Source organism: Euprymna scolopes, chromosome 22 (genome assembly GCF_053919585.1).
Source record: "Euprymna scolopes isolate OS-2025 chromosome 22, ASM5391958v1, whole genome shotgun sequence".
NCBI classification, from domain to species: Eukaryota; Metazoa; Mollusca; class Cephalopoda; order Sepiida; family Sepiolidae; genus Euprymna; species Euprymna scolopes.
In genome coordinates this window covers 52964381-52979693 of record NC_136503.1, presented here as the reverse complement: position 1 = coordinate 52979693, position 15313 = coordinate 52964381, and the positions used below count along the sequence as shown (strand labels likewise).

At 32.1% G+C, this 15313-nt stretch overlaps 1 protein-coding gene across 1 annotated transcript in view; it reads left to right on the top strand.

The window, feature by feature from the left end:
- LOC145243442 (uncharacterized) overlaps window positions 1–15313 on the top strand; it is a 1410572-nt gene that overhangs the window by 887228 nt on the left and 508031 nt on the right. Inside the window, exon 7 of the mRNA XM_080106334.1 lies at window positions 8922–9102. Within this exon, the coding sequence (XP_079962460.1) occupies window positions 8922–9102 (181 nt within the window). The remainder of the gene's footprint in view (window positions 1–8921; window positions 9103–15313) is intronic.

Sequence of the window (15313 nt, the reverse complement as noted above, 5' to 3'; positions counted from 1 at the left end):
TGATGGGGATATTTGACTATTCAACATTCGTAAGAAGTATTTGACGTTTAAAAAAAAAAAGAGAAAAAAATCAAATGATTATTTAAATAAAAGATTTCCATCTCAAGGTGGTTTCAAAACTATTTATTTCAAATTATATATATATATAATAAGGTTTGAAAATATATAAAATTTTATCTAGGTACAAAAAAATGATATATAATATATACTATTATATATATGTATATATAATATATTATATATATATTATATAATGTATAACATACATCATAAAAATATTATATGTTATTATATGTAGTCAGTAGTGGAATGGGGGTCAAAAATGGAAGGTAATGTTCGATGCTGCTAAGGCTAAGCTTGTTTACTTTGATAATTACAAGAAACCTTCTCAACCACCAATAGCAATTGCTAAAGATACATTACTTGAAAGTACTTCCTTTAAACTCCTTGACTTCACTTCACAGAGAACATGAGTTGGAATAGATATATTGAGCGCATTGCTAAGGCTGCTGCAAAGAAGGTTGGCTCTCTTTACCGTGCTAGAAAATTACTTGTGCCGGAAAGTATCCTGTACCTCTACAACACCACCATTCTCCCATGTATGAGTATTGTTGTCACATTTGGGTTGGTGCATCTGCTGCTAAGCTCTCGCTCCTGGACAGGGTTCAAAAGAGAGTCGCTAACCTGATAGGTTCTAAACTGTCATCTAAGCTTCAGCCTCTATCCCATCGATGAAATGTTGCATACCTCTGCCTGTTTTACAAATATTTTAATGGTGGATGCTCTGATGAACTACAAGCCATTGTATCCCCTATGCAAATACCCCCATCAAACCCAACAAGCAGCAAAGTCCCACCCCTACACAGAAGAGATCCCTAGATATAAGAAAGCCTCCTACCCTAATAACTTTTAGCACAGAACTGCTAGACTTTGGAATTCCCATCCGGTTTCCTGCTTCCCCAACTGTACTGACATGCAGCAGTTCAAGTGTAATGTGAACAGACATCTTGCTGCTCAGCTCCTTACATAGTATCCCTATAACTTATGTCCCTGATAGTAGCCCCCTACATTAATATTGCACTGTGCATTGTTCGGGGTGAAAATGCAATAAAAATATGCATATATTATATTATATATATAATATATCATTCAAACACTACCGTGTTTGAATATATGGTTAAGTGATAGTTTTACTTATTTAGAACTGATTTAAAGATTTAAAGCTTCACCGCTCATTCATTTTGCGGCCAAATTTCAAACAGTTTTTACAGTTCATAGGGCACCTTCTTAGTTATATTTTGAAATAATTTTCTTCAATTGTCGTTCAGTAAAAAGAAAGTTATGATAAAATTACTGTGTTAAAAAATTCTCAGAATCTGTAAGGAATGGAGAGATGTTTTTTTATTGGCTGTTGGTTACCATAGCAATCAAATCTCTTATGCTACATCAAATCGGCTGGGAACAGTGGAGATGATGATGAAAAAGGATATAAAAAAACTAATAATTCACCGCTGTTTCGATCTGTCGCTCAGCTGTACTGTCGTTAATAATTTACATGCAACAGGGGAAACAAAGAGGGAAAATTTTATTTCAAAACAAAGCCTGGAAAAATCATGGATTACATAGAAAAATACGATCATGAAAAGTAATATGGTTAAAATTTAAACATGGAAAAGTAAAATGACTAGTTGTTAAAATTGGAAACAAAAAAGACAAGCTATTTTAATAAAAATATAATAAATTTATTACTTAAAATTTAGCAGTATTAAGAATTGATATATAATGTTAAATTGCATTTTGCAATACTTTAAGTTATAAATTTTTATACTTTTTACTAGAATATCTTGTCTTTTTCTTTTCCAGTTTTAACGACTAATCCTTTTACTTTTCCATGTGTAATCTTAACCATATTACTTTTCATGCTCGCATTTTCTATGTAATAGTATATATATTATATATATAGTGTATAATATTTATTATTATGGATATAAACTATATATAATATCTATATAGAGAGGGTAGTACGTTCGTGTGTGTGTAAGCATGTGCACGACTCTCCTACAACCCGTATCACTGGACCGATCATGACCAAACCTGGCATGATGATAGTTCCCCACCTAGCGATGCTGCACACCATTTTCCAAGGTAAAGATCGTTTGCATATACTCTCCTACAGTTCACATCACTGCAGCAACTATGACCAAACTTAGAGATGGGGCACGTCTTTTTTCAAGGTCAAAGACGGGACTTTGCTGTATGTACACAGGAAAGTCCCCTACGAAGCGCGGGTATCTCCGCTAATATTATATATATTATATATAATATTCAGTGATGTCAAAGGAAATCATGTTCCTAATCTGAGACAAATATTGTGAAGATAGAGAACAGCTGGAAATTAATTTGTTTGAACCAAATTTCATGTTATTCTTTCTTAGCCACTGAATTTTGACGAACGTTGACCAATAATTGTGTCTCTTCCCGACTGGCTGCCAGAAGCTGCATGAGACAGAATTGTAATTATATTGGCAATTGTAATCTTGTTTTCGTTCAACGGAACAGAAACCTACCACTTATTCGTGACTGTCTCCCTTGTAATTCCAATCACATTCAATGCCGTATCTGGCGTTAATAGAACAGAGACTGTCACAGAATTTGCAGTGTCTCATATAAAGGTATTTGAGTTATTGTTCACTAGCGAAATAGGCAAATGTGGTGCCTTCACTGTTTACATTGTTGAAATTTCCAATTTTATTTGCATAAGGAAGATTAGATATTGATACAGTTTTTGAACCAAACCAAACCGACTTTTCATTCGGTCTTTTCTGTTCGTTTACCTTAACAGACGATACCGAAGTGCTTATCCAATTAGGGGAGCGAGAAAAGCAAACAAGTTCAATTGGAAAATTATTTAATCGTAAGATGGCGATTGTAAAGAGAAGAAAAGAAAAGGTGGGGAATAGAAGGCGAAAGTCAACAAATAAATTTATTTAATGCAATAAAGTGAGTTAAAAAAAAGGTTTTCGATTTTTTGGCCAAATGCTGAACCAGTATCATAAAAAAAAATGATAAACGTTGTTTCGTAAATTATTTCGTAAAAAATAATTGTACGATGATTGTTTTCTTTGCTTTAAATGTGGCTTTATTATGATTAGTTTTTCTTGGAATACCGCCCCATTCTTTATGACACCAATCTATTTTCCTTTGGCTTTGTCAAGCTGTTTACGGAATTCTGTGTCAGCAAAGGTCGGTTTTGTCAGGTACAAAAGCGGTACTAGTACTGCATATTAATTCGATATATATATATATATATATATATATATATATATATATATATATATATATATATATATATATATATATACCAATAGGTTCGTTTTTTTGTTTTATGGCATTCAATTCTTTTTTGTTGTTATTTAATGAAGAATCGAGTAATTTTAGAAAAACTTATTCTTCAAGTTCTTAATATATTCAAATATTTATTCATGGCATTTGGTCTTGTGATGTTGTGATTTTTTTTTTTTTTTTTTTTTTGTAGACATGGCTGGGTTTTGAAAAGGAAAAATAGAAAAGCAATGACATCAATATTAGGTATATTTTAGGTAAAGAAGTTGGTATCTTACACCGTCCTGATTTGGTAGCGCCACGTACATGTATTCAATTTATTCCAGGGATGCAAGTTAAATTTAAGACGGCATTGTGTTTTTCTGGGGGATTATAAAATGCATGTGGATCATAAAAGAATACATCAAAGAGTAAAACGATCAATCGTCTTAAAAACCGTTTCGAGTAGAACGATTCTACATTGTAGATATCCAACATACATTGTGCCTTTGCCTGGTGAAGCCTAGCAAGGCCAATACGTCCCCAAGCTATGCAGTCTGATGCTTCCTGAACAGTTTCCTTTTAACCAATTTAACTTACAAGGTTTACGTTTAACCGTGGAATATGGTTTTCAAGCACTTGCCAAATGCGCCATGAGGCAGAAAAGACCCCGTGAGTCACTGTGTCAGATTCAAATATTATCATTCAACCACACTTTTTCGGAGAAGAATATCGGTTCCAGAATGGATAAAATTAATCCTCTGAACAGAACGATTTTGCACCATTGGTATGTCCTCTAATAGAGGCGGGAGTTAAACAATATATAAAGTACGTGAATAAAATCTGACCCGTTTGGACATCTAATGAGCTCAGATTAGATTGTTTGAATTCGGTAAAAATTGACAAATTCAACTAAATATAAAAAAATAAGACAAAATATATAATTGATCTTATCCTGCGTGCCATATATATATATATATATATATATATATATATATATATATATATATATATATATATATATATATATATATATATATATATATATACATGGTGTCCAAAAAGAAGCTGAATTGATCAACTAGAAGATGGAACAACAGAAGCAACAAATCAGTGTAAAAAAGATTTTAGAGCATCTAGAATGACGATTACGAAGTCATCAAAGGTCGTTACACCACCGAGGAACATTTATTATAGAGTGGTACTTTTGGTAGAATTCAAATTTCAAATCCGTCAGCTTCTTTTGGGACACCATATATATATATATATATATATATATATATATATATATATATATATATATATATATATATATATATATATATATACAGTGATGATCATATTTATTGGCACGGTAAAATAAAAGTTAAATTTTGTCTAATAAATTCTAAAAAAGGGATTAAATTAAAGAAAATAACAAAGTATATTATGTATTTTTAACTGGCCTTTCCGATGCAGCAATCGGATTTTAGAAAAAATAAATAACAAAGGAACAACAAACATAATTGCAAAAAACCCTTGTTCAAAAGTATTGGCACGATTTATTTAATAATCAATTGTATAGCCTTTGGCCTTGATTACCTTCCTCAGTCGCTTTTCATAGTTTACAACCAAGTTGTTGCACTCTTCAGTAGTAATTTTAGCCCACTCTTCCTGACAATAATCCTCCAATTGAATAAGATTCTTAGGCTTCCTTTGCATTACCCTCAATTTTAATGTTCTCCATAAATTTTCAATTGGATTAAGGTCCGGGCTTTGTGATGGCCACTCCAAAACATTAATATGATTGTCCTCAAGCCATTTCTTAGTCAGTTTAGCCGAATGCTTTGGGTCATTATCTTGCATGAACCACCAACGACGACCAAGTGAGAGCTCTTTAGCAGAGTCTTTCAGGTTTTCATCCAATATTTTAACATAATCTTCCTTTTTTATGCTACCTGTGACCTTAACAAGTCGCCCTGGTCCAGAGGCAGCAAAGGATCCCCAAAACATCAAACTGCCTCCACCGTGCTTCACTGTGGGTATGGTGTTCTTAGGCAGGAAAGCTTCGCCAGATTTTCTGCAAATATAAGACACTTTATTATGGCCAAATAACTCTATTTTCGTTTCGTCAGTCCATAGAACACGTTTCCAGAATGCAACATCTTTATCAATATGACGTTTTGCAAAGGCTAGCCTTGCTTTCAGGTGCATAGGCTTCAATAAGGGAGTCTTTCTCGGACGACATGCTTTTAAACCAGCTCTCTTCAAAACTCTACCAACTGTATGTCGAGATACATTCACTCCAGAGGTGCTCTGTTCATCAACAATCTCCCCAACAGAGATCCTTGGGTTTTGTTTTACTTGTCGAACAATTTTCCGTTCATCTCTTGGGGAAAGAATCCTTTTTCTCCCTCTACCCTCTAAACTCATAACGTGGCCCGGTCGATTTGAACTTGTTTATTATGGCTCTAACAGTGGATTTGGGAAGGTTTAGCTTCTTTGAAATCTTATCATAGCCCTCCCCATTGGTATGGCATGCTACAACAAGCTTCCTGGCGTCTTCGCTGTGTTCCTTAGTTTTAACCATGGCGATTGAAAATTATAATTTAGTCACTTATAATAGTTTAAATAAATCGCTATCTAAAAATTATCTGAAAAAAATTATTCACTGAATTAGCGTTAAACAAGCATAATATGGCTATAAAAAAGTTCAGAAAGCACGTAAACCGGAAATTGATTGATATTATACTGATACTAAAAGAAAAACAAAGCCGTGCCAATAATTTTGAACAAGGGTTTTTTGCAATTATGTTTGTTGTTCCTTTGTTATTTATTTTTTCTAAAATCCGATTGCTGCATCGGAAAGGCCAGTTAAAAATACATAATATACTTTGTTATTTTCTTTAATTTAATCCCTTTTTTAGAATTTATTAGACAAAATTTAACTTTTATTTTACCGTGCCAATAAATATGATCATCACTGTATATATATATATATATATATATATATATATATATATATATATATATATATATGGCACAATCACGTTGACACACCAGTTCTCACTAGATCACTGAAGTTAAGCAACATTGAGTCTGGCCAGTACCAGATGAGTGACCATTTGGGAAGGCTAGGCACGTTATGTACTGTACTGAGTCATAGAAATTTCCAGGTTGGCATCTGGAGACGTATTAATTCACTGGGAGCTATGCACCCCCAGTGTTAGTTTTGACATGCATCTAGGAGAAGGTAACTCTGATGTAAAAACTTGCGTTGTGCCGTGTGCTTTGTCTTGTGGCAATCATCTGCATCGACAAGGCTTAGCAGTGATAGCAAAAAGTGTAGTTGGTTCTACACAAAGCCTTCACTACTATAAATAAATCACCTGTGTAGATTTCTGAACAATTTAGTTGTTGTGGCAGAACCTCATTCGTCGAAATCGACGGGAGAGTCCATCATATAATATTATTACTGTCAGTGATATTCCCTTTTTGTTTATAATGAACTATTCAAAAATTCTATTGTTTCCTTTCTTTATTACATTTGATGGGTTTTAAACAGAAATAGAGGAATAGATAGCGCATTATATAAGAGTGTGAAGAAGGCTAATAACAGGATGAGAGAGGATGAGGGGGATAGACAGAAGCATAGTAAGAGATGTGTCAACGGTAGAGTCAATTGCAATTAAAATTATTAGAATAGAACCTTTTTTCGAACATAAATATGGTGGTAAGAGGAAAATATATTTTTATATAAAAAATTTAATTTTGATTGGTTGGAATCCGATTTAATTTTGATTGGTTGGAATCCGATTTAATTTTGATTGGTTGAAATCCGATTTAATTTTGATTGGTTGAAATCCGATTTAATTTTGATTGGTTGAAGTCCGATTTAATTTTGATTGGTTAACATCCTATTTAATTTTGATTGGTTAAAATCCGATTTAATTTTGATTGGTTAAAATCCGATTTAATTTTGATTGGTTGAAATCCGATTTAATTTTGATTGGTTGAAATCCGATTTAATTTTGATTGGTTGAAATCCGATTTAATTTTGATTGGTTGAAGTCCGATTTAATTTTGATTGGTTGAAGTCCGATTTAATTTTGATTGGTTAAAATCCTATTTAATTTTGATTGGTTAAAATCCGATTTAATTTTGATTGGTTGAAATTCGATTTAATTTTGCACCTGAAGAACGTCGGAAGTTATATTTACCGAAGTGTAGTGAAAATAACACTCAAAATGAGAACAGTAGTCTTAATAATCCAAATAATCAAAATTATCAATCCTCATCATAAAAATTCAGAAACATGTATAAAAGATTTGGTCTATTCTGATATGTGCACTTAATAAGGTTATCCGTCGATGGTGTAGTTGGGCTTTAGAAAATTAAATCTCTTGTACACTAAAGATAGAAGCACATATAAAATATTGGTGGCATTTACCACAAAGGGACAGATTAATATTTTTTTGTAAGTATCTGCTCTGTAATATTCCACCGTAGAATTCAGCTATCAACTATTTTGTAAAACCAATTCCGAAGACTTATTATTAAAAAATTCCAACATGGAATTGATAGCCGCCTGAAATCGAAAGCTACGATAAACACAAGACGATCTTGCGTCTACTTGGAATGTTTTTACTCTGCTTAAAGTGGATAAGAATGCCTTCAAGTGACTAGTCACTTGATTACAAAGTGATATCAAGTGATATCAAGATAACAAGGCGCTTTCACTTCATTTTGCCCAATATTTATAAGCAGTGTGTATGAGTCAAGGACACTTTAAGCAGAAACGAAATTTTGCTTTCAGCGTTTGAGTGTATGGAGGGGGCTGCACAAGACCTAAGACTTTCCACATACATATTATAATGCAGTTTTAAAATTTAGTAACTGAAACTATGTAAACGAAAAGGCAAGGCAAATAATAAATAATATATATATAAGTAGAATATGAATAATAAATATTGCATATAATTTATTAGAACATCAGAACAATAAGGATAAGTAACAGTAAGGAGAACGAAGAAGAAAAAAAGAGAAACCTATTCAAGTTATGACATTTCGAAGATCCGATGGCGTAACTAAAAGAAAACACAATAGCAACTTCTCTTGTGATTTTCAGTTTTTGTCTGTTTATTTTTTTTGGTGTGGGGGGGTATTTACGTTGAGGGGTACTAGTGCTTTGATTTCGTTTGAGCACTTACCATTAAAGTACTTACAAAACAGGCACAGGGATGCCACATTTCGGTGATGGTACAGAGGCTAGAGTTTTAGAGTTGGATTGGCAACTCTTATTTTTTTAAATCCAATCTAGAAGCGAGAGAATAGTGGCAGATGCACTAGCCCAGATGTGACAACAACGTTCCATGCATAGGGGAATAGTTACTTTGAAGTGATACAGAGTACTCTCAGGTGTGAGTAACCTTTTTGAACGGAACTCTTTATTTAATCCATGGGTGTTGCAAATTTCAGCCTGGTGAGATAGTTTTATTCATACAACGCGGAAAAGTTTAAATCCCAGAAAATGGTTTTGTCTATCTTTGCGTTTTCAAGTAGAAATTATGTAAAATATATTATGTGATTAAACCCATTTTTTTCTCTCTTTATTTTGTCAGGTATGTGTATGAGAAGTTATTTCTGGCAATGAACTGGCTCCAAGTTGGTGCCATAGCCGAAGTAGGTAAGGAATTTACGGAGTACCACCGTTTGCTCAAAGAACACCTCCACTCACGAGGAGTATATATGATATCCCGGAACAAGATGGTAGATGACCGAGAATCTCTAGACCTTTCGAAGGTAAGGATAATCTTTCTTTAAAGCATACGTTTTAAAAATAAATGAAACATATAAGTTACAGGGTATTTTGAAACAATATAACCATTTTTTTATCGCAATCAATTCTGTGAAAATTAAACCAGGCTTTCAGGTGAACATAAAACATGCGAGGAGAGGATCAAGATTATAGACGTTTACTTTAGGATAAAATTGTTGGTTCAAACTGAATGACAATTTCAGAGAAACTTTTCGGAGAGAAAAACTTCAAAGACACTGACAATAAACCGCCTTCTGGAACGATTCACTGAGATGGAAATATATTGAAGGTTAAAGTGGTGGCCTACGAGAGACATGTTTCGTTGTCTGCAGACTCATCAGAGTGGCTGGGCTAGGGTAAAATTTGAAACAAAACCTTATAGACTGAAGTTTAATGCTCTATCACTGAGCCTAGTAATGGAAAGAAGATATCGGTTTTTGTAGATGTCATTTCATTTCTTTATATTTTTATTCGAGATATTTTGAACATATATTAATATACGTTCAAAATATCTCAAATATAAATATGAACAAATAAAATGACATCTATAAAAAGCGATATCTTCCTTTCATCTATTATATAAATCTCACCTGTTTAAATGTATCTATGAAAGTATGTATGTCTTGCAAAAACTTTCAATTCGACAGATTTTCACGACATCGTTATAATTTTGAAGCTTGACCTTTCGGGGGACAAATATCAAGAAATTGGCTAAAAACATTAATTCCTTAACCCTCAAATGAGTACTTTTCTACAGGAGGGGTTACAAAAATTGTTTCTTCATGACAATTTAGCCAAACACGCATACGCAAAAAACATTCTTTATTGGATTAGTTTAAGTATAAAAAAACGAACTAGTTTCGCTCACGCGATCATAGACCAGTCATTATAGTAGCACCCTCCTTATCTTAATTTTGCACGTTCCAGCCGAGATATCCGATATATTTTTTCGATTTTTATAGTTTTTATATTGAAATATTATTATTTATGCCATTTTTTCGTTCGTTTTATTATTATTATTATTATTATTATTATTATTATTATTATTATTATTTTTCCATCACGTTCGCTGTTTTTTATTCTTTTGCTTTTCCGATTGTTTTAAAAGAAGTTTTTACAGTTAAACAGGGTTTGTTCGCTTATTCTATATTTTGCATCACGTTCGCTGTTTTTTTTTTTGTTTGTTTGTCCGATTAAAAAAGTTATAATATTTAAACAGAGTTATTACGTTCGCTTATTCTTTATTTTCCGTTTTGTTTTGATTTACCCTCCTCCCCAACCACACACACATATCTCACCACACCCGGGCGACGCCGGGTACCCCCGCTAGTTATATATAATGAATGGACGTAATAAAGATGTAATCTTTAACAAAAGTAAACATATTAAGATAGTGAAAGACCCACACCGTTAAAAGGAGCAATTCAAAATTAAAGTATTAGATAAAAGATAGAAAATAAAATGTACACAGAACTTTATTACATTATTAAATCAATAAGCAAGGGAGAGGACCTGATCATATGATAAAGTTCTGTGTAAGTTTTATTCCTCATCTTTTATTCAATATCTATCTCTCTATCTATCTATCATTTTATATATATATATATATATATATATATATATATATATATATATATATATATATATATATATATATAGTGTCAAATGTTGTAGAAAATTCAAAGACTCACGTTTTCTTTTTATAACCTTCGTTTATTTCCTGGATTTTTTCGATTACAGCTGTTTCATTAGTGGGTCGGCAATTAATATATATATATATATATATATATATATATATTCTTACGCCATATCTTTCTATGTATTACTATATCTATCTTATAATATAAAACTCAAATCGCCTTGGTTGGGAGTTGAAATCATCCTTCTGGTTCCGGTTTACGATGCGCATACGTATGGAAATAAAAACATAGCCATAAAAGCTTTTTTTTTTTATCAACAATTTATGGATGGTCCTCTTTCTTATTTTATTGATTTTAAAATAAAGTTATGCATTTCATTTTTCTACAATCCTAACATACACAAAAAGAATATAAATAAAATCGGAAATTAGATTTTTTTAAAAATTGGTTTGCGTTACAAATATTAAAAAAATCGTCCGGCTTAAGTATTTTATTATTTTTTTTTTCATTTAAAATAATAAAATACACAAATATTTTTTTTCATAATTTGCCGGTGACTGTTGAAACTAAAATACTAAGTAAATTTTACATTCATGTATTAAAAATATAGAAACGACTTAAAGATTCATACTTACTTACATCCCCACGAGGGCAATGGTCGGATTGTGCGATTAAATGTGGTGGAGGAGAAGGAGGGTTCGCCTTTACAATATGCAAATAAAACAAAACTGTAAATGCATGTTGCGTTTTTTTACATCGGCATTTTACGAATTTTATTTGTATTTCTATTGCAATTTGGAATCGTTTGCAAACAAAAACAACACAAATATGCTTACGATTTCAACTATTTTAAAGTCTTTCATATATTCAGTAATTGACAGTTTAAAGACGTTAAAATTACGTCTATATATATGAAACTCAGATCAGCTTGCCCAGTCGTTGAAATCGTGTTAATAAAAAGAAAATGCTTAACTATCAACACATAACATCTAACTATTTTATAGATAGAACATAACAAAAATCGCATAATAGGTAACTGTTACCAAAGGCAATAAAAATGACGTCTCATAGTTAACCGGTTGGTTTAGAAAAAACAAAGAAATCAAAACCATTTCACCGGTAAGTCCTATTTGAGTTCCTTTTAATTTTAAACGTGAATTTCTCACTATAACTGTAACCAAACGCAATAGCAGTTACTTTTCTACGTATTTGCTTTCGGTTTTGACGATTTAAATTATTTTTATATCTTTTTTATTGCATTAGATTCCATAATTGGCAGTTTAAAGACGTTAAAATTACTTGCAAATGTTTATTGATACTTCGAAAATTATGCAAACAATAAACTTTCTAGCCTGCTAAAAACAGGCAACGTTACAGCTGTTAACTGATGATAAGCGCTTTATGCCGTACTTATAGATCAATGTGGTATTGTTGTGAGTACTCCGTATTCTTAGCTGTGCATCAAATGGATACCATAATATTTCTGCACCTTATCCTAACAAGAAATAAAACATTGGTTAATTAATACTTTCATTGTGTTATGACATTGAGTGAAGATAATCGCACACACATATACTGAAGGTATAATAAAGTTTAATGTTAAAACTACTCAGAGAAATCTATAATTTTTTCATTTTGATACACATTCGCACGAATGTTTCCGTTATGTAACAAATATCTATATTTATATTTATATATTCTTTATTTCTATATTATATTTATATATTCTTTATTTATATATATATATATATATATATATATATATATATATATATATATATATATATTAGACTTTTGTCCATTAAAAACGGGCAAAAATTATAGCCCATTCATTTTGAAGAATTTGCTTTAAGGAAAAATTGATGGTTAAATTTCTGCTCATTTTTGCATTAAATATTCAACTATAAACGTCTAAAGTAAATGTGGTATTGTGATGACTAATCCCTAAGTGTGCATTGAACGAATACCATAAGGTTTGGTTCGGTGCACTTTATCATAGCAACGGCCCATGCAAAATTTCAGCCAGATCAGTCCAGTAGTTCCCAAGAAAAGTGGAACAGGTAGATAGACTAAGAGAAATATATATATATATATATATATATATATATATATATATATATATATATATATATATATATATATATATATACTAGCATTTCAGCCCGGCGTTGCCCGGGTATTTGGAGGTGTATGTTGAGCAAAAAAAAAAAAAAAGAAAAGCGGTCAATTTTTTTAACTTTGACCCCTATTATGACCCCTTACCATTTATTGTTTTGGGCTCAAATTATGTTATTAAGTTAGATCCATGTCCAACGAACCTATATTTAAAATTTCAAGTGTGTAGACCCAAAATTATCGGAGGAGTTTGGTAAAGTTCTCAAAGGTCAAATCGTTATACTTTGACCCTTTAACAGACAAATTTCTGGCCGAACACCGGTCACATCGATTTTCCCAAATCTCAGTACCCTGTATATCAAATTTCGAGTCTGTAGACTAAAAATTGACAGAGTTATTGCGTAGGGAAATTTACACACACAGACAAGTTTACTTTATATATATATATATATATATATATATATATATATATATATATATAATTTCCTGCAAAACCTCTGGCCTTGATTGAGGGGGAGACTAAAACTTGCTAATACGGTTTCAAATAATCTGAAATAACAGCAAGGGAAGACTTGATTCCAAATTTCCATTATATTATTTTAAATTTCTTTATGTTATTCTTTTTTATATTTATATCAGATACCGATCAATGATAAATATTTTTCCATAAGTTATATCTTCCCTCTTTAGTTTTCATACACAAAGTAAATTTCACAGTGTATTTGATACTGGAGATATTTATAATCGAACCCTATTTCCAAAGAGGGAAGATATAACATATGAGAAATATTTGCAATCACGTATCCCCTTAGTGTTATTTCAGATCATTTGAAACCATAGTACAAAGTTTTAGTCTCCCCCTCCATCAATGTCAGAGAACTTGAGGAAATATCAGATATTTTGTTCTTCCTATGCACAACTAGGAAAACAAATGACTATGATTTAAACATTTTATGGCTGTAAAAAAGTGTCAAAATAGGCTCTAGATGATGCATGATCCCTTTCATGTGTGTCCTTAAGGGAAAATGTCACATGACCCATTACACAATTCAGGTAATTAGCTTTCAAACTCTAATCAGTAATCATTGAGATTTGAAACTGCCAAAAAGGGTGCGATGTGTGTGTGTGTGTGTGTGTGTGTGTGTGTGTGTGTGTGTGTGTGTGTGTGTGTGTGTGTCTATACCTGTATCCAAATTGAATATTGAAATGCTTATATTTTTGGTTCTATGGGATAAAACTACACGAAAATTTCCGGCTTCTTGAAGATAATACTATTCTATGGTTTATATTTTATGACAATTGGTAAAAAAAGGACCTATATTTTCAAACCAATAAGATATGCCTAAATTTGCCCATATTTGTATCTATAGTGTCCTGGCAGGCCAGGTTCAGTTTTGCTGCTTTGGGATGAATTTTGCTTAGTTTTTTTTTTTCGCTTGGTTGTCTCCTCTGTGGCCTTGTCAGGCCATTTATATATATATATATATATATATATATATATATATATATATATATATATATACATATATATATATATATATGAGAGAGAGAGAGAGAAACAGAGATTGTTGTTTAATAAGAGAGCTTTTGAAAGTTAAATAATAACAGCACAAAATCATATAATCATACGTATGTGTGTGTGTGTGTGTACAATGGAAAATATTAAGAAAAACACTGAAAATATTGTTAAACCTAAACGATCGCATGCTGTTATTATTTAGTACCTTTCACAACCGCTCTTATTTAAAAAAAAAAAAAAAGCCGACAACAATAATGACAAAGAGGAGAAAAGAGAAGAGACTACTGCGTCTTGTCATCTATACAACAATGGACCAGCTGCATACAAAATGTAACCTCATACGAATCGCCTGCTGGGATTTAACAATTGGTCAACCAGTGCTGTCTATTTTAGTATAAATAAAAACAAGAAAAAGCACCATAGCAAATTGAAATGTAGTTACTCGATTCATTATAGCACTTATGAAATACTAGCCTGGGTGGCCGGCGTTGCCGGGTGTTTGGAGGTGTGTGTTGAGCAAAAAAAAAAAAAAAAAAAAAAGTGGTAGTAGGTAGGCTCCAACCCGTACCGCGAAGGAGGAAGAGAACGTGAAAAAAAAAAGTCCTTGGTGTTGTGCCCATCGCCAAGCCGGAAGTGACGTAGGTTTAAATTAAGGCTAGTCAATCAAAAAGAAGGGATGACTTTCGAAAACATCAGCGAAAAAAAAAAACGACCCCTCCCTGTAGAAAATTGCCTAGTTTAGGGTGAAGCAATTAATGTTTTTAGCCAATTTTTCAATATTTGTCGTCTGATGGGTCGAGCTTTAAAACGATATCAATCACGTGAAAATCCGTCCCCTCTGTTGAAAGTTTTTGCGAGACATACATACATTTAAACAGACAGGTGATATTTTCATTATAGAAGATAACGTTAATCATCCTA